Source organism: Oncorhynchus kisutch, linkage group LG11 (genome assembly GCF_002021735.2).
Source record: "Oncorhynchus kisutch isolate 150728-3 linkage group LG11, Okis_V2, whole genome shotgun sequence".
Classification (NCBI taxonomy): domain Eukaryota; kingdom Metazoa; phylum Chordata; class Actinopteri; order Salmoniformes; family Salmonidae; genus Oncorhynchus; species Oncorhynchus kisutch.
In genome coordinates, this window is record NC_034184.2 from 52,712,847 (window position 1) to 52,736,934 (window position 24,088).

Below are 24,088 nucleotides of genomic sequence, written 5' to 3' on the forward strand. Positions count from 1 at the left end.
TGAGCTGCTTGATGAAAGCCAGTCAGTATTTAAATCACACAGAAATATACCTCTCTGTTGATATCATATACTTTGTCAAGCATTTCACACGTTATCCAGATACTGACTGTGTGCGTGTGTGGTAGTAGCAGGCAGCACTGTATGTTCTGATAAGTCTTGAACAGTTTTACTGTCCCTGTTTGTGTTTGAAAGGTCTCACGCTCACTCTTGCTCTATTCCCCCCCACCCCCTGGACTGAAGGGATTTTTGCACACACCCTCCCTCCCTCCTCAAATTGAGACCCCAAGATTGAGACATTTGGCCCCTAATTTTTCAGTGACACAAATACCCAGGAGACATGAATCAGTTTGGTCATTTAAATGTTATGGTGCAATATCTCAGCCGTCTGATATGTTCTATTTGGTTGACATTGGCGGGCGGTGACTTTAAGTTGAGGAAGGATGTATTTTACATTTTTATGAGCATGGCCTTATTTCTATTACAGCATATTGGATGACTGTCATTCATATGCCATTCACCCAGCTCAATCTAACATTGATAGGTTTACGCTACTATATGATAGTCGGATTTTCCCTATACCCATCATGAAGTTGCTCCAACCTAGCCTATAAATGAAAGTTTACATCGTAGTCGAGAGATATATGAGTAATCAAGGTGACAGACATTAAATACCGCCTTGCACAATCTTACCTTCATCTAGCTGATCTTAGGGTATAATCGGTAGTCTAACAGTTGCAAACGACTTTCTATTGGACAAATTCAGGTATGTTTATCCCCTTCTCCTTCCGTTTGCTGCTGTTTTTAAGAAATGTTTTTCAACAGAATCTGTTAAATGAATACACCCTTTATCACATGCAAACACAGTTCACTTTCATAGCAGCCACATACAAACAGCATGATCCTTTTGATCGTTGTATAATATCTCGCATCTACTCTCCTCTTACCTTTTCCCTTCGCATGTGGATTTTAGTGCACAACACATCAGCTGTCTGTGCCAAGTATAAAAAAAAATGTCTTCATTGTCACCTATGCATTATTAAACCCGCTATAATCATGCAGTACAGTGTATGTCAGCAACAAGCAGTTTAGAAATTACACCTGCGGGCCCCAGTGGTAATACGTTAATAAAACCAAAAGCTTACCTTGACTTGGAGAAGTTCCAGTGTTGGATAGCCAGCTAGCTAACATGGAATCCCTGTCTGTTTGAGTAGGCTAAACTAGCTAGCTGCATTTGCTAGCAAGTTAAATAAAAAATACAACTAAATATATATCGCTCGCTGTTTCTTTCTCATTTTTAAAGAAATTAATTTCTTAGAACAGTATTTTCTTTTTGCCTCGTCAACTACTCCCAATATTTTATGCACTGCTAGCTAGCTATAACTTATGCTTTTTGTACTAGATTCATTCTCTGATCCTTTGATTGGGTGGACAGCATGTCAGTTCATGCTGCAAGAGCTCTGATAGGTTGACGGACGTCCTCCGGTAGTTGTCATAATTACTGTGTAAGTTTATGGAAGAGAGTGAGAACCATGTACCTGTATTGGTACATTGAACCAAGTCAATGTACCCATACAGTGGTTCTTCCTTTAAAAGTTGTCTTACTGCAGCACAGCTTGCGGGCTGCTGCATAATTCTATGGCACGTTATTTAAGTGTCAGCCATTGTTACCATTAATGCTAGTTAGTGCTAGTTTGACCACCAGAGGGCACCTTTGACTTGCATTTGACTGTTTTTAAAATTGGCTGTACTAAAGAAACGTATATTTTTGTTAATATCAATCCCATTTACTATGTTCTTAGAAATGTAGCTTAATTAATTAATTTAATATTATGGTGTTTCTATTCCAAGAAAAATGAAACCCTCCGGGTTTCCGTTAGGAAAATATGGTGCTGTACAACGTGACCAGTCGGGAGTAGGCTTACTAAGTGACTGCGAGTGAAGAGCAAAATAATCCTAACGTTTCCACACCCTAATCGTAGGCTAACCAATACCCAAAAGGAGATTCAGTGAAAATAAAAATCTATTTAATTTATCAAGACCAGTCCCCATGCTTGTCTGAGCAGCGCGAAACAGTGCTGAAATAGTTGACTACACGCTGGTAGGCTTTTGCTTCAAGTCCTATTATAACAAATGGATTACTTTTTGGGTGTTCCAGTAAACAGCAATTTGTTGCCTTCATTACCATACTTTATTCCAATATTTCTGTCATTCAGTGATATTTATTTGCATAGTAATTTGTTATGGATCCATCCCAATGTGGTGAGAAAACAATGCACTTGGTGGACTTGGTAAGAGCCTATTGTCCTGCTAATAGCACATCAAGGGTGGATGGCTTAAAATAACTTGAAGAGAAAGGAGCCTTGAATATTTAAACATGTTGGTAAAATACTGTTAGATTTGGGGATTATAGTCACGGACTGTGTTACACCGACTGAGAAAACCCAGGAAAATGAATAGGTTAATGAGTAGGCTACAATACTGTAAAGTAGGCCAAAATGCTTAAATAAATCAACTGCTCGTCTTTACTGTATGCTGCAAATTTTTACATTGTATTCCATTTCCAGGAAGACTATTCAAGCCATCGACTCACTGATGGTTGAAGGTGATGAGCGATCGGCAATCTGGAATCTGCTGGCATCACGGCACAACATCAACACGCACTAATCACAGTCAGAAGACAGTTGAAGGAACTTGAGTGGACTTATGGAAAGGCTCTGTAAGACATTCTATATACACCACCGCTCAAAAGTTTGGGGTCACTTAGAAATGTCCTTGTTTTTGAAAGAAAAGCTATTTTTTTGTCTGTTTTAAAATAACATCAAATTGATAGATAGACATTGATAGACATTGTTAATGTTGTAAATTACTACTGTAGCTGTAAACGGCTGATTTTGAATGGAATATCTATGTAGGCGTACAGAAGCCTATTATCAGCAATATCACACCTGTGTTCCAATGGCATCATTTTAAAAGGCTAATTGATCATTAGAAAACATTTTGCAATTATGTTAGCACAGCTAACAGAAGACATTTTTATTTGATTTATTTAACCTTTATTTAACTAGGTGAGTCAGTTTAAAAACAAATTATTATTTGCAATAAAACTGACCTTTAGACTAGTTGAGTATCTGGAGCATCAACATTTGTGGGTTCGATTACAGGCTCAAAATGGCCAGAAACAAATAACTTTCTTCTGAAACTAGTCAGTCTATTCTGGACTGAAGGGATCTCAGAATAAGAATAGATGAGTTTCAGAAGAAAGTCCTTTGTTTCTGGACATTTTGAGCCTGTAATCGAACCCACAAATGCTGATGCTCCAGATAGTCAACTAGTCTAAAGAAGGCCAGTTTTATTTATTTTAAATACCCACGCACCATTCCAAATGTTTGGATTTCAGAAATATTCTTTCATTATCCAATCTTGGATGTCGCAGTACTACAAAGGGATTTTAACTTCCATTTCTGCAGAGTGGGAGAGCGAGTGCCTGCAGTTATTTACGACTGTCATAAAACGGCCTACTTCACCCCTCTGAATAATCTACGGGAGAGAGAGGGCGGAGTCGAGCGCACCCACTTTAACCTGATCCTTCAGGTCCTCACAGGAGAGTCAGGACATTGGTGATATTTAAAAATATATACAATTTTCTTGAACCAATTTTAGTCTTTCATTCAGGGCCGACAGACGAGTTCCTTACTTCCCCCCCTTCCAATTGATAACAATTTTTTTTAATCAATTAGTATATTTGAGTTTAACCACAATATTTGTTGAATTATTTATTCTATCTTTTCTGGTGCATTAAACTGAAATTGCAACCAACTTTCTATGTTTTGTTTAAAAAATAACGATATTTTGGAAATTTAGTTTTCAAAGTGGGCTATTGTCATCTGGATAAAGCCCATTCTTGAACATCGGGTAAGACATTCTTACTCATTTGTAAGTAAAGCCAGTTTGTTATTTACAATGATTTATTTCTGTTTTTAGAGGGAAAGAAAAGTGTAATTCCCCCAGTTCTCTCTTAACTCCAGGACCACCGACAGTTTTTTGTTGTTGTTGTCTGATGCAGGAGTCTAGTGCCAGAGAAAAGAGACTCTCTGACTGATACTGATAACTCCATTAGTTTACGAAAAGATGGTTAATTTGTGCCGCAGTTTAGACTACTGATAGATCAGCGTTCTAACTCCCCCCTTTGATAGTGTGGTGCAATGACAGAATGCTACCATCTAACGGTTGCGGCACAAGCTTGTAACTTTTAAAGGAAGAACCACTGTAGGAGGACGGAAACTAGCTGTCCTCTGGCTACACCATTGTGCCTCCCTACAGAGTGCTGTTGAGGCTACTGTAGACCTACATTGCATAACAGTGTGTTTTAATCAATTATTTGGTTATGTGAAAATATTTAGTATAGTTGTATCTGAAAAGTTTAACTTTTTCATGTTTCACTATTTTTATGACATTTACTTCCCTTCCACCTCTGAGGACCCTCCACTGGTTGACATGTTATGTCACATTGCCTTGTCATCATTCCCAAACTGTCCATAGTCTGAGTCCGTTGTGCATAATGTCATAGCACAAAACCATACGGAAATATGCTGTATTTTTGTTGTATTGTAGTCCTGAAAACACTAGTTTGTACTTTGTACATACAGATACTCTGGCATCTGTTACTAGCCTAATTGTGTCTGTCAGTGCGAGATGAAGAGACTGGGAGAAATTAGTACAGGACATAAGCAAAGACACTAAGGTTGTTTTAACAGTTGGTCTCTTTCACCCTAGTTTTGTGAATTCATTGTGGTTCGCTTTCCAAAGGAAATAAGACTCCTCAAAAGTGCCCCTTAATGAACTGAGAACATTTTGGGAGGTGGTCTGAGTTCGTTTCGCTTGAATTCCAGGGTCTGTTTCCCTTTTTTAGGGCAATGTGAACACAAAGCTCCCTAAATTCGCAATTCCCGCACCACACACTATACTGCAACGCTGTTTCCCCAGGAAATAACCACTCACATTGGTGCCACAAAAGAGAGAAGATGATGATGTGCAGATTTGTGGGGAAAAAAGGTGTACCGTTTTTGGATATTGTTTAGCGATTGGCAAGGATGCAGAGAATTTCCAAAATATGTGTTGACTTCATATGTAGTTACTATTATTTGTTTGAAAATATGTGATCTATACGCTGTTTATTTGATTATGGGGTTTGAATAGTGTAAGAACAACATATTTGGTAAGAATCACAACATGTGACAAAATTCATTCTAGGTCTTAAAGGGGCAGTAGCTGCCTATGTTGGGTGTACAATTTTCAAATAATCACATGTATGTGACACATGTATGTGACAATTACAATTTTGATTTGAAGATAATATGATTTGCAGTGCTTCCTGACGAATACCTGGATGTGTCTTTTTGTTTTTGTTTTAGCCGTTAATGTGTGGGGGATATTGAATGGATCCAGTCCTCCTTATCTAGTTTCTGTCATTCCCACTGATCTGAGAGTTTAGGGGCAAATCCAAACGTCCACTTAAGTTTAATTTTCACTTAGTCTCCCATTGACATCAATGCATGACTATCGTAAAACTTCAATTAATAGCTTGGGTGTTTATTTTCAATCACTGAACACAACCAACGCTTATTAGAGACTGGATTCTATTTGAACCAAGCGTCTATTTCCTTAATGTCACATTAAATGTACAGAGCTTATGCTTAATAACATTTCAAAATGTACATTAATGTACAAGTATAGACCAGCATAGGCATTATAATAACAAATAATTGCAGATTAGACTTGCAAAGGCTAGGCTGTCTATCATACATCCCCGAATTCGCGCTTTAGCACCCATCTCACTCGTTGCGTTCACACAGACCGAATTCTCAGGATAGCAGATGTTTTGTTCATGATTCACTCCTCCTGTTTATTTTGGGAATGAAGAGTTGCTGTAGGACAGTCCTATCCAATGGTCATTACCATGACATATCCAAACCTCTGTGTTGTCTTTCACCAATTTTTACAGAACTAAACATAGAAACGATAGTGTGTTTTGGTAAACTGTTTCTTCCAACTTAGACTATGTCATTGACAAACTGTTGCCTTAAGAAGGCTTAGTCTTGTGAAGTGTTACTTGCTTATGCCTTGTTTGTTTATCCACACTATTACTGCAGTATTTTTTTTACATTACCCCAAGCAGATGGTGTGTCCCAAAAATAGCACCGATTCCCTATTTAGTGCCCCTTTTTCTCCCCAATTTCGTGGTATCCAATTGTTAGTAGCTACTATCTTGCCTCATCGCTACAACTCCCGTACAGGCTCGGGAGAGACGAAGGTTGAAAGTCATGCGTCCTCAAATACACAACCCAACCAAGCCGCACTGCTTCTTAACACAGCGAGCATCCAACCCGGAAGCCAGCCGCACCAATGTGTCGGAGGAAACGCTGTGCACCTGGCAACCTTGGTTAGCGTGCACTGCTAACCAAGGCTAACCCGGCCCGCCACAGGAGTCGCTGGTGCGCGTTGAGACAAGGATATCCCTACCGGCCAAGCCCTCCCTAACCCTACGACTCTATGCCAATTGTGCGTCACCCCACGGACCTCCAGGTCGCGGGCGGTTATGACAGAGCCTGGGCGTGAACCCAGAGGCTCTGGTGGAACAGCTGGCGCTGCAGTACAGCGCCCTTAACCACTGCGCCTCCCGGTAGGCCCGTGCTCTACTATTGACCAGGGCCCATTTGGCTCTGGTTAAAACTAGTGCACGTTAAAGAGGAAAGGATGCCATTTAGGACAACGACAGCTTGTGAAAAGGAGAGAGCTGGTATTTTTACACTGTAAAGCTGATAGAGAGCCTGTCTGTCCTTCAGTCTCTGCTCTGCTCCCTTATCTAAAGACCATTCCAGTAGTAGGCCTCTTCAGAACCTCTTACTCCATCCTTAATGGGCTATCTTCAGTGCTGCCAGATCGTTTAAGTCTTTTAGTGAGCTTTAGGCTGATTGCCATATTCAACAAACTGCATTGCTGACATTTTAGCTTTCTACACAATTGACTGTTTGCAAACCTGATCCCTTTTGCAAATGGTGAATTATTAGTGTTCTACTCTGTGGTTTGAATGCATATCTGTGTGTCAACACATACTATCAGCAACCTGGGCGGCATAGACCCGACTTAACCTCTGACCTTCGACCTGGATGAGAAGCTTTGTTCACATCTGACAGGAACAGTCTACTGCAGGACAGTGAGCGTAGACTGTGTGTTGGCATCCATCCATGTGGTAAAGTTGTTTTCTCCTCTTTTGTTATAGTTTTTTCCTTCTCTTTTTACTGTCCCTCTGTTTGGCTCATCATCTCTTACAGTTGACCCACATCCGTCCCTCCTTCCATGGAGATTGTTCTAGCCAATGACTCCTTTTGCTATCCTTTTCTCTCAACGATAACGAGTTCCATTGCGCCAACGACAGTTCAGCCTGTTGATTGGTTAACTCTTCTCTGGGGAGAATCCTATAGGGCCAGAGAGAAACACACAGCAGATTAAGGGTGTGTCCTAATAGCACCCTATTTCTTACATAGTTTTGGTCAAAAGTAGTGCAATATATATAGGGAATAGGGTGCCATTTCGGATTTATTTTATTTTATTTATTTTACCTTTTATTTAACCAGGTAGGCAAGTTGAGAACAAGTTCTCATTTACAATTGCGACCTGGATGGATGCAGACTAACTGTCTAATGGTTGTCCGAATAGACAGGTGACAGCAGGCCAACCTTTTCCTGTCACCGCCAAACCCTGTCACCGCCCCATGGCTTTGTGGGTCGTGTTGGCTGTGGTTACTGGTGGGGAGCCCTGGCCTGGCTGGCATAGGTTGTGTGTTCCAAATGGCCCCCTATTCCGTTTATAGTGCTCTACTTTTGACCAGGACCCGTAATGCTGTGGTCAAAAGTAGTGCACTATATAGGGAATAAGGGGCCATTTGGGACGCACACAGGAACTGGGAACAGCCAGTTAGTTTCCCCCCAGTCTGGTTGTCATGTGACTTAGCCCTGCCCTGCCTCCCTCTTCTCTTTCTTTCTCTTCCCACTCTGGACCAATCTGGCATCGGAGGTTGTTTGTCAGAGGACAGATCTACACCGTTCACTGAGACAAGGGCATCATGAAAGGTAGGCTTCCGTGGCTCTTTAGGGTTACCAGACGCAGCAGCCTTTTTGGGCCATGCTTGGGCCTCCTCTCATTCTCTCCATGTCTCTGTGTCTTTGTCTTGTTACTACTGTTCATCCACATTTTGAGCTGACATATCTGCATGTTAATGCACTGTTAAATGTAATTTATTTGCTGTGGCTGGCCTGGGGCTGCCGAGCAAAGTGGCAGGCTGTGGTGGAAAAGGAAGGGGTCTGGTTTGTGTAACTGATTTTGGCGTCTGTTTTGTAAGCATTTAGGTCAGAGAGGGGTGGGTGTTTTGGGGGAGGGGGGGGGGGGGGGGGATGATATGAGAGCAGGGAGAGCCTCCTGCCGGCACTGAAGCCTGCTCAGATAAGAGGCTCTGACACACATGGCTCCCAAAAACCTCTCCCCTTCTCTCTCCCTCTATGCATCAGTTCTTTGAAGGCTTATGTCTTCTGCAGCCTTATATCTCTCTGTGTCTGCTTCCATGTGGGGTTGCTGTATTTTGTTGGAATTGTGCAATCCACAGCGTCTTGGGCAGTAACTGGTGAACTTACATACACCCAGCCAGTCTGTCTGAAGTGTGGTGGGTTACTGGGGTTGAGATGGGAGTATATCTGTATAGTACTTGTAAGGGATACTCTTTTCTTTATCAGAGTGCTTCGGCTCCCCTGGTTGCTGAATTAGCAGTGTCTAAGTGTGCTTCTGGGTCATGGAGGGAGAGGAATGGAGAAAGGGAGAGCAAGGAGAATAGAGAGGATCCAGTCTGCTCGGCCCTGTGCTTGAAGATTCCAGGGACGATGGTCTGAAGAAGGTCCTGCAAAGAGGAATGTTTTTGTTGTGCTAAATGCTATAGACAATTTCCTTTGAGTACACTCTGGCATGGTTGTCTTTAGAGTAGTGTGTATCACACAGCAGAGGAGTGGTAGTTTTATAAGTGCAAATATTCCCACTTTGTCACCATCGTCTCTGGCATTGTTGTGGTACATTTGCTGGTGTTATGGAAAAACAGAAAGGTAGTTGGCTAGCTATTTGCTATGACTGGACAATTTGTCTCAGTCTCTGTTGTGCTGACTGTTCCAATGTGATCAACTCTGGGCATTTTTGTAATTAGCATTCTGCCCTGCCTCACAACACAAGAAAGCTAAATTGAAATCTCATTCGCAACTCTCTCCACCATGTGTCTTCTGATCCCGTCTTTGAGCGATGCCAGATGTCCCGGTATTTTCAAACATGTTTGATTTTATCAGAACAAAGGCTGTGAGAACGGTGATCAGCAGCAGCTAATGAGCGCTCGCCAGAGAAGAAGCCAGTGAGACAATGTTTCGCATCACCCAGAATGTGTACTCTCGAGCAGGAGCGATGACTAGGCTATTACTAGTAGGCCAATGCGTTTGTACTTGCCTTTAACCAAAGCCAAAGTGTGAAATCGTTACAGCTCTGAAGTTCATAAGAAATGTTATTCAATTGGTTCGATATTTTTTTTTACTCTATATTGCAAGCATTAATCTGACTGAAAACGTTTATTAGGCTGCTTTGAGCTACAACTCGTTCTAGCTATGTTAACAATCTATCCACATCATCACATTGTTTTCACGAGACAGCGTGGTGGTATCGAGAATCTTCACGACCAAGTGAAACATCTTGTAGTGTGTGATACCTAGGGTTGAATGGCGGGAATCCGGTTACCGAGATTTACCGCCCAAAACCACAGCCCTTTCCCGGGATAAATAACTGCGAGAAACCAGGAAATTATAAATAAATAATTTGTATAAACAGCGTGATGTGAAATGGAACTGTTAAATTCTATGCAATGTCTAAATGTGCCTTCTCTCTGCTCTCCATATGATCAATCATCAACGCTCAGGGTGGAGACTGACAGCCCATCTCGGTATGCATGTAGGCCTATCATCTCATCATGGTATCTTTTTTTCTTGTGACAGGTAGGCCTAAATTTGCTGCAGCATATCCTATTCAACAGTAATATAAGGACCGAATGCACGTCTAATTTACACATCTCCATCTGGCTTTCGGAGGTCACTTTTCTTTTTATTGTTAAGATTATATTTTTTAAATTGTAGCTGCAGTGTTTTAAAACAGCCTATCGCTCGAATATCATTAATTGAAATCAGTGCACGTGCGAGCACTCTCACGCAGTCTTTTTCTACAGCAATTCCGTTCAAATTGCATCCGAAATAGATAATCCTGTTCAAGGTTGATATAGATACAGTACCAGTCAAAAGTTTGGACACACCTACTCATTCAAGAGTTTTTCTATATTTTTACTATTTTCAACATTGTAGAATAAATAGTGAATATATCAAAACTATGAAATAACATATGACGAATACGCTGATTCGGTGTGCGAGTTCATTAGAACGTGCGTTGAAGATGTCGTTCCCATAGCAACGATTAAAACATTCCCTAACCAGAAACCGTGGATTGATGGCAGCATTCGTGTGAAACTGAAAGCGCGAACCACTGCTTTTAATCAGGGCAAGGTGTCTGGTAACATGACCGAATACAAACAGTGCAGCTATTCCCTCCGCAAGGCTATCAAACAAGCTAAGCGCCAGTACAGAGACAAAGTAGAATCTCAATTCAACGGCTCAGACACAAGAGGCATGTGGCAGGGTCTACAGTCAATCACGGACTACAGGAAGAAATCCAGCCCAGTCACGGACCAGGATGTCTTGCTCCCAGGCAGACTAAATAACTTTTTTGCCCGCTTTGAGGACAATACTGTGCCACTGACACGGCCTGCAACGAAAACATGCGGTCTCTCCTTCACTGCAGCCGAGGTGAGTAAGACATTTAAACGTGTTAACCCTCGCAAGGCTGCAGGCCCAGACGGCATCCCCAGCCGCGCCCTCAGAGCATGCGCAGACCAGCTGGCCGGTGTGTTTACGGACATATTCAATCAATCCCTATACCAGTCTGCTGTTCCCACATGCTTCAAGAGGGCCACCATTGTTCCTGTTCCCAAGAAAGCTAAGGTAACTGAGCTAAACGACTACCGCCCCGTAGCACTCACATCCGTCATCATGAAGTGCTTTGAGAGACTAGTCAAGGACCATATCACCTCCACCCTACCTGACACCCTAGACCCACTCCAATTTGCTTACCGCCCAAATAGGTCCACAGACGATGCAATCTCAACCACACTGCACACTGCCCTAACCCATCTGGACAAGAGGAATACCTATGTGAGAATGCTGTTCATCGACTACAGCTCGGCATTCAACACCATAGTACCCTCCAAGCTCGTCATCAAGCTCGAGACCCTGGGTCTCGACCCCGCCCTGTGCAACTGGGTACTGGACTTCCTGACGGGCCGCCCCCAGGTGGTGAGGGTAGGCAACAACATCTCCACCCCTCTGATCCTCAACACTGGGACCCCACAAGGGTGCGTTCTGAGCCCTCTCATGTACTCCCTGTTTACCCACGACTGCGTGGCCACGCACGCCTCCAACTCAATCATCAAGTTTGCGGACGACACAACAGTGGTAGGCTTGATTACCAACAACGACGAGACGGCCTACAGGGAGGAGGTGAGGGCCCTCGGAGTGTGGTGTCAGGAAAATAACCTCACACTCAACGTCAACAAAACTAAGGAGATGATTGTGGACTTCAGGAAACAGCAGAGGGAACACCCCCCTATCCATATCGATGGAACAGTAGTGGAGAGGGTAGCAAGTTTTAAGTTCCTTGGCATACACATCACAGACAAACTGAATTGGTCCACTCACACAGACAGCATCGTGAAGAAGGCGCAGCAGCGCCTCTTCAACCTCAGGAGGCTGAAGAAATTCGTCTTGTCACCAAAAGCACTCACAAACTTCTACAGATGCACAATCGAGAGCATCCTGGCGGGGTGTATCACCGCCTGGTATGGCAACTGCACCGCCCTCAACCGTAAGGCTATCCAGAGGGTAGTGAGGTCTGCACAACGCATCACCGGGGGCAAACTACCTGCCCTCCAGGACACCTACACCACCCGATGCTACAGGAAGGCCATAAAGATCATCAAGGACATCAACCACCTGAGCCACTGCCTGTTCACCCCGCTGTCATCCAGAAGGCGAGGTCAGTACAGGTGCATCAAAGCTGGGACCGAGAGACTGAAAAACAGCTTCTATCTCAAGGCCATCAGACTGTTAAACAGCCACCACTAACATTGAGTGGCTGCTGCCAACACACTGTCAATGACACTGACTCAACTCCAGCCACTTTAATAATGGGAATTGATGGGAAATTATGTAAATATATCACTAGCCACTTTAAACAATGCTACCTTATATAATGTTACTTACCCTACATTATTCATCTCGTATGCATATGTATATACTGTACTCTATATCATCGACTGCATCCTTATGTAATACATGTATCACTAGCCACTTTAACTATGCCACTTTGTTTACATACTCATCTCATATGTTATACTGTACTCGATATCATCTACTGTATCTTGCCTATGCTGCTTTGTACCATCACTCATTCATATATCCTTATGTACATATTCCTTATCCCCTTACACTGTGTATAAGACAGTAGTTTTTTTGGAATTGTTAGTTAGATTACTTGTTCGTTATTACTGCATTGTCGGAACTAGAAGCACAAGCATTTCGCTACACTCGCATTAACATCTGCTAACCATGTGTATGTGACAAATAAAATTTGATTTGTTTTGAAATACAGTTAATACATTTTATTGCTGAGCCAGCCGTTGGCTAAGTAAAGGGGGATTCTCAGTCAGTACCTGTCGGTGAACACCAGAGGGTACTGTTTGATGAGGAAACGTCTCTTTGAGTGGCAGGTGATGGGGGTCAGTTCAGCTTTGTGTTTCCTGGTGACTATTTAGGCTCTGTGTTGCTTGCTGACTTATTGAGTACTTTTCCTGGGATTTGAACCTATAACGGTCAACATGTCTTCATTTAATGGGTGTATTGTCCCAGTGTGAGTCCAAAGAAGACAGAACAGCTGTCCTCATTGAGTCTTAGTTACGGTTAGTTGCTCTCGGTCAGTTTCATCCCATTCTTTTGGAACCCTCCACCCACACTTAGTTCTCATCGAGTAAATATAGACATGATGACAGTGGGATGATAATTTTACGCCTCTTCTCTCCTCTGTTAGTGAAGTGACAAGGTGTTTGGCTGCTCTTTATGTACTGTAATGTGAATGTCATGAGCAAGGCATGGACACAGATAGAACAATGAGCCAGATATTTAATCGGATGTATAAATGTGAAGCATCCGGTTGGTGTTTCCATTCACTACCAAATATGGTGATGAGAGCAAGCCCAGTGGCCGTCAGTAGGAGAAGATGGAAAGACATGGATTTTGTCTGATATTCTGTTCATTTTCTCATCTATTAAACATTTGATCTCCATACAGTTTTCTGTTTCCAAAACTATAATCTGTAACAAACAGAGTGGACTGCATTTTGTGCACTTTACCCTTTGCCCAAAGTAAAAAAGAATGCGGTGTTTAGGCGAATACAGGCGAATTGAGTTATTGCACATACACAATTCAGTGTAGCCATTCCCTAACAGAAATTTGGCAAATAAATGCTAGAACTCGCCAATAGGATCTCACTAGCTTGTGCTTGGCTCTGCCCACCACACACGTTGCTTGTTCTGCTCGCTATGATTAATTTTCTTCCATTGGAAACGACAGGGTCTGGTGTCTTGCGATGGTTATAAAAGTATTTGGCATGGAGGATGCCTTCTGGCTGCCTTGGCAACAGGACAATAGTGTTTAGTATTGGCCCACATCCAGAACATGCCCTCACCCTGTCATCGACACAGGACAGATTTAACCCACCACATCGACCCGAAACGCTATGGCAAACCTCATCTTTCATCACTTCCTATAGGCCAATATGTTACACGAGTTACTGCCTATGGGTTGTTGTTATGATCTTAAAATAGTGGTCCAGTGAACTTTTCTCTTAATGCTTTTGGACCCTTGTGAGACCTTGACTTACATCTTGTTGTCACCTGTACACCCTCTGGAGAGGGTAGTAGTTTTCACTGGTCATTAATAAAGTATATCAAAGGGATTCTGACAAGATGGCTGCCTCATCCTTAAACACTACCAAGTACATAATGACTAAACCAGCAACATTGAGAAAATAATAGCTAGCTACTGTTAATTACTTTTTTGGCGGAAAGTCTGTTTTAAGTGTCGAAAGTTTGGTGTCAATCCGAGAGCGGATTCTTGCCCTGTGACCGCTGACGTGATCCCTTTTTGTGTTGAGAAATATATTTCTGGGAGATTGAGGGCTATCAAAGCTCCAGCATTGAGGCCATCAATGGCTGCTGGCGTATCCAGTTATAACCTAGGACATGAATCATGGTATATCTCTCTCGCTCTCTGTCCTGTCCTATTCTATCCTCTCTGTCTCTGTTTGATTGGCCTGGCATCGCTAGAGTGTAAAAGCAGCTTTCTAAATTGGTCAGCTCCCTGAATCATGCCTGTTGCTGACGAAGCTACCACACATGCTTTCCTGAGAGGGGGGTGAGCAGGGGGGAAGGTGGTCATCGTTCCACTGGTGCTGGCTACTCGTGCCTCATGCCACTCCTGTCAGTTGTCCCGCGAGCCCTCCTGTGCTCAGCTGTGACTTTATTCCAGACCCACTGTGGAACTACCCACCCAAACTAGGTACTACTACCAACAGACCTACCCCGGCCCAGGCATTACTCTGTCACATCTAATGTAGCCTGAGAGGAAAACTTGAGCCAAGTAAGTAAGGAGTTGTGTTGCTGACATGGCAGGAGAGAGTTTGTGCTGAGAAGATAACATTTTTAGTAGACTCATTGAAATACTTACTGGCTTCTAAATGCTTTTATATGGTTTGAAGCGAAAGCTAGCTGGGCTGTCTGTTATTATGTGTTCAGTGAAGAAGTGGTCTGATTGACATGATAGTTGGCTGGATAGCTCTTATCAATTTGATTGCTAGCTGGCCCAATCCTTATCTATTGGAAGGGAACTGGTTTGTAGAACCCATTCTGGTTCTTGCGTAACATTCCCAATTCCCTACCAGAACCTGGCTGTTTGACTTGGAGCTGATCAGCAACTAACCTAGCCCAGGACCTTGTTTCCTCTATGACAGGATTCTGACAAGATGGCAGCCTCATCCTTAAACACTACCAAGTACATAATGACTAAACCAGCAACATTGAGAAAATAATAGCTATTATTACCTCTTAGTAATAGATGATATGCACAGGTATAGGTGAGCTTTGAATTGGGCAAACTCTATTGTCTGATTTTAAAAGGACAATTGTGCACTTTCTGTTGATCAGTATAGCTCTTTATTTATACAGCATTTTATATATACACTACCAGTCAAAAGTTTTAGAACACCTAAAGGTTTTTCTTTATTTTACGATTTTCTACATTGTAGAATAATAGTGAAGACATCAAAACTATGAAATAACACATATGGAATCATGGCTACCACAGCATTCTGTAGTGATACACCATCCCATCTGGTTTGGGCTTAGTCCCACTATCATTTGTTTTTCAACAGGACAATGACCCAACACCTCCAGGCTGTGTAAGGGCTATTTTATCAAGAAGGACAGTGATGGAGTGCTGCATCAGATGACCTGGCCTCCACAATCCCCCGACCTCAATCAAATTGAGATTGTTTGGGACGAGTCGGACCAAAGAGTGAAGGAAAAGCAGCCAACAAGTGCTTCGCATATGTGGGAACTCCTTCAAGATTGTTGGAAAAGCATGGTTGAGAGAATGCTAAGAGTGCGCAAAGCTGTCAAAGGCTTTGCCAAGAGTGTGCAAAGCTGTCAAAAACCCTTGAATGAGTAGGTGTTCTAAAACGTTTGACCGGGGGTGTGTGTGTACACCTACTCATTCAAGGGTTTACATTTTTTATATTTTCTACATAATAGAATAATAGTGAAGATATCAACTATGAAATAACACATGGATTCATGTAGTAACCAAAAAAGTGTTAAATCAAAATAGATTTTATAGTTGAGTTTCTTCAAAGTAGCCACTCTTTGCCTTGATGACAGCTTTGCACAATCTATGCATTCTCTCAATCAGTTTCATGAGGAATGATTTTCTAACAGTCTTGAAGGAGTTCCCACATATGCTGGGCACTTGTTGGCTGTTTTTCCTTCACTCTGCTATGGTAGCCATGCTGGTTAAGTGTGCCTTGAATTCTAAATAAATCCCTGGTAGTGTCACCAGCAAAGCGCCCCTACAGCATCACACCACCTCCTCCATGCTTCACGGTGGGAACCACACATACGGAGATCATCCGTTCCCCTACTCTGCGTCTCACAAAGACATGGCGGTTGGAACCAAAAATCTCACATTTGAACTCATCAGACCAAAGACAGATTTCCACCTGTCTGTCTATTGCTCGTGTTTCTTGGCCCAAGCAAGTCTCTTCTTATTAATGGTGTCCTTTAGTAGTAGTTTCTTTGCAGCAATTTGACCTTGAAGGCCGCAGTCTCTTCTGAACAGTTGATGTTGAGATGTGTCTGTTACTTGAACTCTGTGAAGCATTTATTTGGGCTGCAATCAGAGGTGCTGTTAACTCTAACTTATCCTCTGAAGCAGAGGTAACTCTGGGTCTTCCTTTCCTGTGGAGGTCCTAATGAGAGCCAGTTTCATCACAGCACTTTATGGTTTTGCAACTGCACTTGAAGAAACTTGAAAAGTATTGACTGACCTTCATGTCTTAAAGTAATGCTGGACTGTCATTTATCTTCTTATTTGAGCTTTTCTTGCCATAATATGGACTCAGCCTTATTTGGTAAAAGACCATTTTCTGTATACCACCCCTACCTTGTCACAACACAACTGACTGGCTCAACTTTTAGAAGGAAATTGAGAAGGAAAGAAATTCCACAAATTAACTTTTAAGAAGGCACACCTGTTAATTGAAATGCATTTCAGATGACTACCTCATGAAGGTGGTTGAGTTAATGCCAAGAGTGTGCAAAGCTGTCATCAAGGCAAAGGGTGGTAACTTGGAAGAATCTCAAATATAAAATATTTCATTTGTTAACATTTCGTTGGGGTTACTACATTCCACATGTGTTAATTCATAGTTTTGATGTCTTCACTATTATTCTAACATGTAGAAAATGGTAAAAATACAGAAAAACCCTTGAATGAGTAGGTGTGTACAGCGCCTTGCGCAAAATAGTCCAAATTGGTGAAGTGAAATGAAAAAAATAACTTGTTTAAAAAAAAATGTAAACGGAAAAGTGGTGCATGCATATGTATTCATCCCCTTTGCTATGAAGCCACTAAATAAGTTCTGGTGCAATCAATTACCTTCAGAAGTCACATAATTAGATTGCACACAGGCAGACTTTATTTAACTAAGTGTCACATGATATGTATGTAATGTATGTATGTATGTATGTGATGTATGTATGTGATTTTCTGGATTCTTTTTTTCATTTTGTCTGTCATAGTTGAAGTGTACCTATGATAAATTACAGGCCTCATCTTTTTAAGTGGGAGAACTTGCACAATTGGTGGCTGACCTAAATACTTTTTTGCCCCACTGTACGTACGTGCTCACCGTTCTTGTGATCATTTTGACCCCACGGGGTGAGATCTTGCGTGGAGCCCCAGATCGAGGGAGATTATCAGTGGTCTTGATTGTCTTCCATTTCCTAATAATTGCTCCCACAGTTGATTTCTTCAAACCAAGCTGCTTACCTATTGCAGATTCAGTCTTCCCAGCCTGGTGCAGGTCTACAATTTTGTTTCTGGTGTTCTTTGACAGCTCTTTGGTCTTGGCCATAGTGGAGTTTGGAGTGTGACTGTTTGAGGTTGTGGACAGGTGTCTTTTATACTGATAACAAGTTCAAACAGGTGCCATTAATACAGGTAAAGAGTGGAGAACAGAGGAGCCTCTTAAAGAAGAAGTTACAGGTCTGTGAGAGCCAGAAATCTTGCTTGTTTGTAGGTGACCAAATACTTATTTTCCACCATAATTTGCAAATAAATTCATTAAAAATCCTACAATGTGATTTTCTGGATTTTCTTTTCTCATTTTGTCTGTCATAGTTGAAGTGTACCTATGATGAAAATTACAGGCCTCATCTTTTTAAGTGGGAGAACTTGCACAATTGGTGGCTGACTAAATACATATATATATATATATATATATACACAGAGTGGAGAGAACAAGTATTTGATACACTGCTGAAATTGCAGGTTTTCCTACTTAGCATGTATGCAACCTTCCTCACCCTTGGACCACTCCTTTTGTTAATTGAGTTTCCAGTCTCTGGGAATAGGTATTCTATCTTTGCCAGCAGCATCTTCTGGTGCTACAGTTGGTTTGGTATGCCAAGGGAACAGTCTCCTACCCGCTGGCTTACCTTGTGTTCTGTTGACTGTTCTGGCCCTTCAGTGGATGGAAAAGAGATACTAAGTGTTTCCAGTATCGACATCTCTCCTCGTCCCAGCTCTTCCAATACACTAAACAACGGGATGACAGTTCCCGGGAAGACTGTGTGGTGAGAATGGAACAGAATGGGAATAACACATGGAATACTTTAGCAAATTGGATCAGTGAAGTATTCTGGTACTGAATGTTGCGTCTCACTTGATAGAGCTGCCAATATCACAAGTGGACTTCTGTTTGTGTTTTCTGTTTTTCTCTGTGGAAATGTCTTTGTACCTGTGTGCATATTTTTTTCAGGGTGTACAGTAAATTAAAATCTCATGTCAGGTTTCAACTCTCAAGCTGCATGCTGTTGACCACCACTGTGGGGGTAGTAGTCGATGGTGCCCTTCAGAGATCGTTCCACCTTGAGCCCGTTAGGCACACTTTTATCTGGTTTATTTTGGGTTAGCCTGTCAGGGGTGAGGCAACAGGGCATGGCTAGCTGTGTGTGTTCCAAATGATGGTGTTGGGACGACGTTATCTTGGTCCTCCTATTCGTGTCAGTTATGTTGAAGACCAGGCTTGGGTACAGTAAGTAGAGGCCGTGGTCTTTTTGAAAATGTTGACGTTCGTGTGAACTGTCTTGGGCATTGCCATGGTCTGGTCTTTTGAACTGATACCTGGGTTTTGTGACTGGCCATGGACCCTATAGAGATGGTCTGACCACGCCTGGGTACCAGCCAGTAAACAGTGACGGTACATGCCCAGCCACTTGGGCAACACCTCACCTTATTAGGGTAGATAGAACAGTGAGCTACAAACAAGGTCAACCTACCGTTCACGCTGTGTCAGCATGCATGCGTCTGAGTGTGTATTGTGAAGGGAGCATGTCTGACCTTGTGAAATTCTCTCAAACTGTCCAAGGACCATTTATAACAGGAAAACAATCAAGTAAATGTGGACCCGTGGTCCTTTCAGAGCTGTCTGAGGAAATATATCAGTCCCAAATACTTCCCTATTGTGTTTATGTCCCAAATGGCACCCTCTACCCCATGTAGTGCATACATTTGGAACAGAAACATATGGGTCCTGCTCAAAAGTAGTTACCCTACTGTACATAGGGAATGGGGTGCCATTTGGGACACAGTCTCAACTGTTGGGTTGAAGATGTACTTTGAAGTCATCAGTGTTGCCTTGTACCTTATCTCTACCGTATGTCCTCTATGAAACAATGGCCTTTTACCATCAACCTAGGTCAACTTTGATTCCCTCCATCCCAGTTCTGTACAAGCATGAGTGTGATTATCTGAATATCTTTGCCTTTCATTTTATACCACCTATATTCATTTAAGTCTCTGTTGGATTCAAGGGCTCTGGGCTGAGCACTGCTATATGTCTGTAGAGCCAAACGTGCTGGTCCACTCCATTTGTTAACTTGCCAGAAGAGAGGGATATTTGTCCTGTGGGAGAAACTAGTATATCTGGACTATTTCTGAGAGAGGCCTGGGTCCGGAGTTTGAGACAAACCTGCTAAAGTTTTCCTTCTACACTACAAATGATTTAACAAACCGTGTTAACTTCCAGGATTTCACACACACCCAAGCATGCACACACTTCATCACCGGGCTTGAAACGGCAGGGGTCATTTAAAGTGCCACACTGTCGCCGGATCTCTTTTTAAGTGTTTATATAGAAATCACCGGTTTCACTGTATGCAATAATACAAGTCTTCTATGTCGAATTAATGTGACATCCAGTCATCAGTATTGTGCATGATTGGTGGGGAGGTGTGGACATGCATACATGTGCTGTTATGATGATCGAAGACCTGGGTCTGTATCCATAAAGCATCTCGGAGTAGAAAATTGTCACAAGTGCTGAGAATAGACATTTTACGCTTACTCTTATGGAGCCTCTCTTGTCATGTGTCCCACCTAGTTGACAGATATTTAAGACAACTCGTGAGCTGTTCTAACCAGTTAGGAGTTACCACCAGGTGTCTTGATAATAGAAAAAAGGCAGTGAGTCAGTGGTTGCTGCGCCACATACAATTGCTTTGGAATTGTTGCAAGAATGTTTCTATATGATCAATCCATAAATAGATATTCCTAAATACTTATAACCTTTTTTATAACCAATAATCCTGAGATTATTTAATTAACCTACTGTAACGGCTTTCTTCCGTCGAAGGAGAGTCGGACCAAAATGCAGCGTGATGATGATTCATGATTTATTTAAATGAAGGAAAACCCTATACAAGCAGAAACTACAAAAATAACGAAATGAAATAACGAAAACCGAAGTGCAACCCAGGCTACCTAAATATGGTTCCCAATCAGAGACAACGAGAATCACCTGACTCTGATTGAGAACCTCAGGCAGCCATAGACTATGCTAGACACCCCTACTCAGCCACAATCCCAATACCTACTAAAACCCCCAATACCACAACACAACACAAAATAACCCCATGTCACACCCTGGCCTGACCAAATAAATATATAAACACAAAATACTAAGACCAGGGCGTGACACCTACGTGTTATTTCAAGTTATCCCTTTGTAGCGCAATATCACATTGTATTTTATTTTTATTTTTAAATTGGGCATGCCCATAAGTGGGCAATTGAAGGCAACTAGGACCTATGTTAACTTTGACTGTGTTCAATGAACATTATAGACTTTTAAAATGTTTTATGCAACATTATTGGCAAGTGAGTTGATGCCAACTGTGATTGTACAAATTCCACTTTTAACAACCATCAGAATTGGTTAAAAAAAGGTCATGCATGCCATCATATTAGCCAAGAGTTAAGAGTAGGCAAAGTGATTTCCAGGAGAAAATGACAAACGTTTTACCATTGCAACATTTGATGTACAGTAACATTCATTGTGGTTGTCTGAAGTGTGCACAGCTTGCAGTTTGATTATTCCCCATTTTCAGCCATGTCAATGAGCGTCGTCGCTTTCCTTTGCGGTACCTCCAACCATTGTGATTACTAGCATAGATAAACTTTTATCAGTTGATTTTACTCCTGGCTCAGACTTTGTCTGTCTGGTCAGTGTCTTAACATCATCCTAAAAACCTACTCTGATCTGGGATTTTGTTGTTGTCTTAAAACAGGTTTTAACAGGATTCCTAGGACCTTTTCTGAGATGCTTTGTGGATACGGGCGCTGATGTCTTATCGATGGCCTGTTTCTCTTCAAGATCCCCCACAAAAAAAGCGATTTGCTTGGATTGTACCTGTCAAATTACTGACATTTGTTTAGTATTACAATCTCTCTCTCTCTGTGTGTGTAGCATACCACTGCTGCCTTGTCACTGGGCCAAGGGAACAGAGCAGCACACTCTTAGTACTGGAATCGAGTCAATCATATCTTGTTAAAACATGGCATTTTGATCTTTGTCAGTACAGGTACTGAAGTTAGGCCTACATAGACTAACATTGTGTTCTAGTGGTTTACCTTGAAGATTTGATTTGGGATACGGTTCCCATATTGGGTAACCTTTTGGCTTGAATGACCTGTAATCCCTCCTAATGCAGAGCAGCAAGGTTTGACTGTAAGGCGTGTAACTACAAATGAACATGCGCGTGTCCGCATTTTGAACTTGTGCATAAGCGTGATCTGTTTTGTGCTGTCTTGCCAATTCCTATGGTCATTCATTGTTATGTTGGCTACACAGCAAAAACAGATCTGGGATTGGGCTAGTTAACTGTCTCCGTGATTCGGAACTACATTAGTAATCACAGAGCTAGCTACATTACACGAACAGGGCCAGGCATGTGTTATAGCAGAGCCTGAATCTACCTGCCCATCCTTTGGCACGGTAGGGTCGTCATATTTAATGATAGGCTTCACCACCAAGTCATTTCAAGTCCTGATGTCATCCTTAAACCAGGTGAGTAAATCACGTACAGATGCATTTTTCCCAAGGCTTTGACTGTGCCCATCGAGCAGATGGGGGCTGGGGATGGGGGGGGCTGGAAGCTGGGACAGATGATAATAATAATAATAAGGACGTTAGTCTGCAGGTCTGGTATGCGTCAGATGGTGATAGTTTTCCATGATAAAGGTGGATCAGAAGGCTCTGTTCTCCTGTTCTCTATTAGGCTGTTAGCCCCACCCTCTATGTGAGCCAACCACACCTGGGTTCAAGTAGTATTTTGTTTTCGTTAAAATAATTTAGCTGCACTTGAGTGAGGTTACCCGGGAGAATGGGACCGATGGAATAGTTTCAAAAGTACAAACCCGGCCCTATTTGGGACACTAGACCGGCGCAATCAAACACTCAAAGTATCGGAAAATAAACAATACTATTAGAACCCAGGTCTGGAGCCAGCAGTAGAGGCATGAACACCAGAGCATGGCCCATGTCTGTTTCTTCCCAGGCCTCTCCACAGACTCTACTGCATTTCTCCAGTGACAGACCCCAGTCCTCTTCAACTCCTCCTCAGTCTATATGGGATGAGTGTTAAGTGTCAGTGAGAACACTGCTGTGTAGGTCTGGGGTGCTTATGGTTATTTTATGGCTGAGCTGCTGCGGCGTCCTGCTGCCACTAGAGACAGTAGAGCTGAAATGTTTTGCTTTTCTAGAAAATGTTTAGTTTCTCTCTGCTTTGGTATGGCATAGGCTACAGTAGATGTTTCTCTTTAGCCATTTCCACGTCTCATTTGGTATGTAATTCACCTAGCTACATACTTGAAAATGAATGGGTTTACAGTGCACGTTAAGCAGGTCGGTCAGGTGGCAACTTTTTACTGAGGATGATATGGTTACTAGCCTAGCATGTAGACTACAGACAAACGTATAGCTGTCTGTCTCACCCGCGGTGTGACTTGCGAGGTCTGAAGTGCGGTCTGGTGTGCATGCGGACTAGGGCTGTGTCGATGTAGGGCTTTTATTATAAAGGTGCTTTTTTTTATGGTGAAAATGATCTTCCCCAAATATAACTCACGCGCTGCTTATGTATGCCATCATGTGCTTAATTTTAAGACGTTATTTGGCCACTATAGGCCTATGGGCAAGACTACATGATGTGTGTGACTATGATTCAAAAAAGTTAACAAAAAAAGGCGTTATTTCTTATGCTGGGCATCATTCACAAGTGACAGGCGAATATTGCCACCCATCATATTATTGTTGACTTCATCTTGTCTTTACATATACTAAATAATATATGTGTGAAATTTGTTTTGATTTACAATGGACCATTATTATTCACCTGTATCGAAACAACAGGGGCAGCTGGAAAGAATTACATGTCATCAACAGTTTGCTCTTAAATAACGAATGGAGGACACTATTCCCCATTGGTTTATTTTCATGCCAGGTAGGCTATACTCCTGTTGTTGTAAATATAAGCAATGTGCTTAATATTACTAAAGTAAAAAAAAAATATATATATATAGTGGGCCTAGCCTATAGTGAAAGCTGAACTTCTTCTTTTCAGAGGCCATCACTGTTTTTCTCACGCAATTGCATAACCTATTGAAATGTTACGCAACATGAGCACATGGGCTCTCATGAAGTACTTGATTAGATTTTCGAAGACATTTGCATTGATGTC

At 42.1% G+C, this 24,088-nt stretch overlaps 1 protein-coding gene across 2 annotated transcripts in view; it reads left to right on the top strand.

Moving 5' to 3' along the window:
• LOC109899543 (supervillin) overlaps positions 1 to 24,088 on the top strand; it is a 151,822-nt gene that overhangs the window by 14,338 nt on the left and 113,396 nt on the right. Inside the window, exon 1 of one of the 2 annotated variants that reach the window (XM_031835943.1) lies at positions 8,042 to 8,129. The exons of the other annotated variant lie outside the window; for it this stretch is intronic. Coding sequence (XP_031691803.1) covers positions 8,123 to 8,129 — 7 coding nt within the window. The 5' untranslated portion in view covers positions 8,042 to 8,122. Of the gene's footprint in view, positions 1 to 8,041; positions 8,130 to 24,088 lie in introns of those variants that run through there. 2 annotated transcript variants of the gene reach the window in all.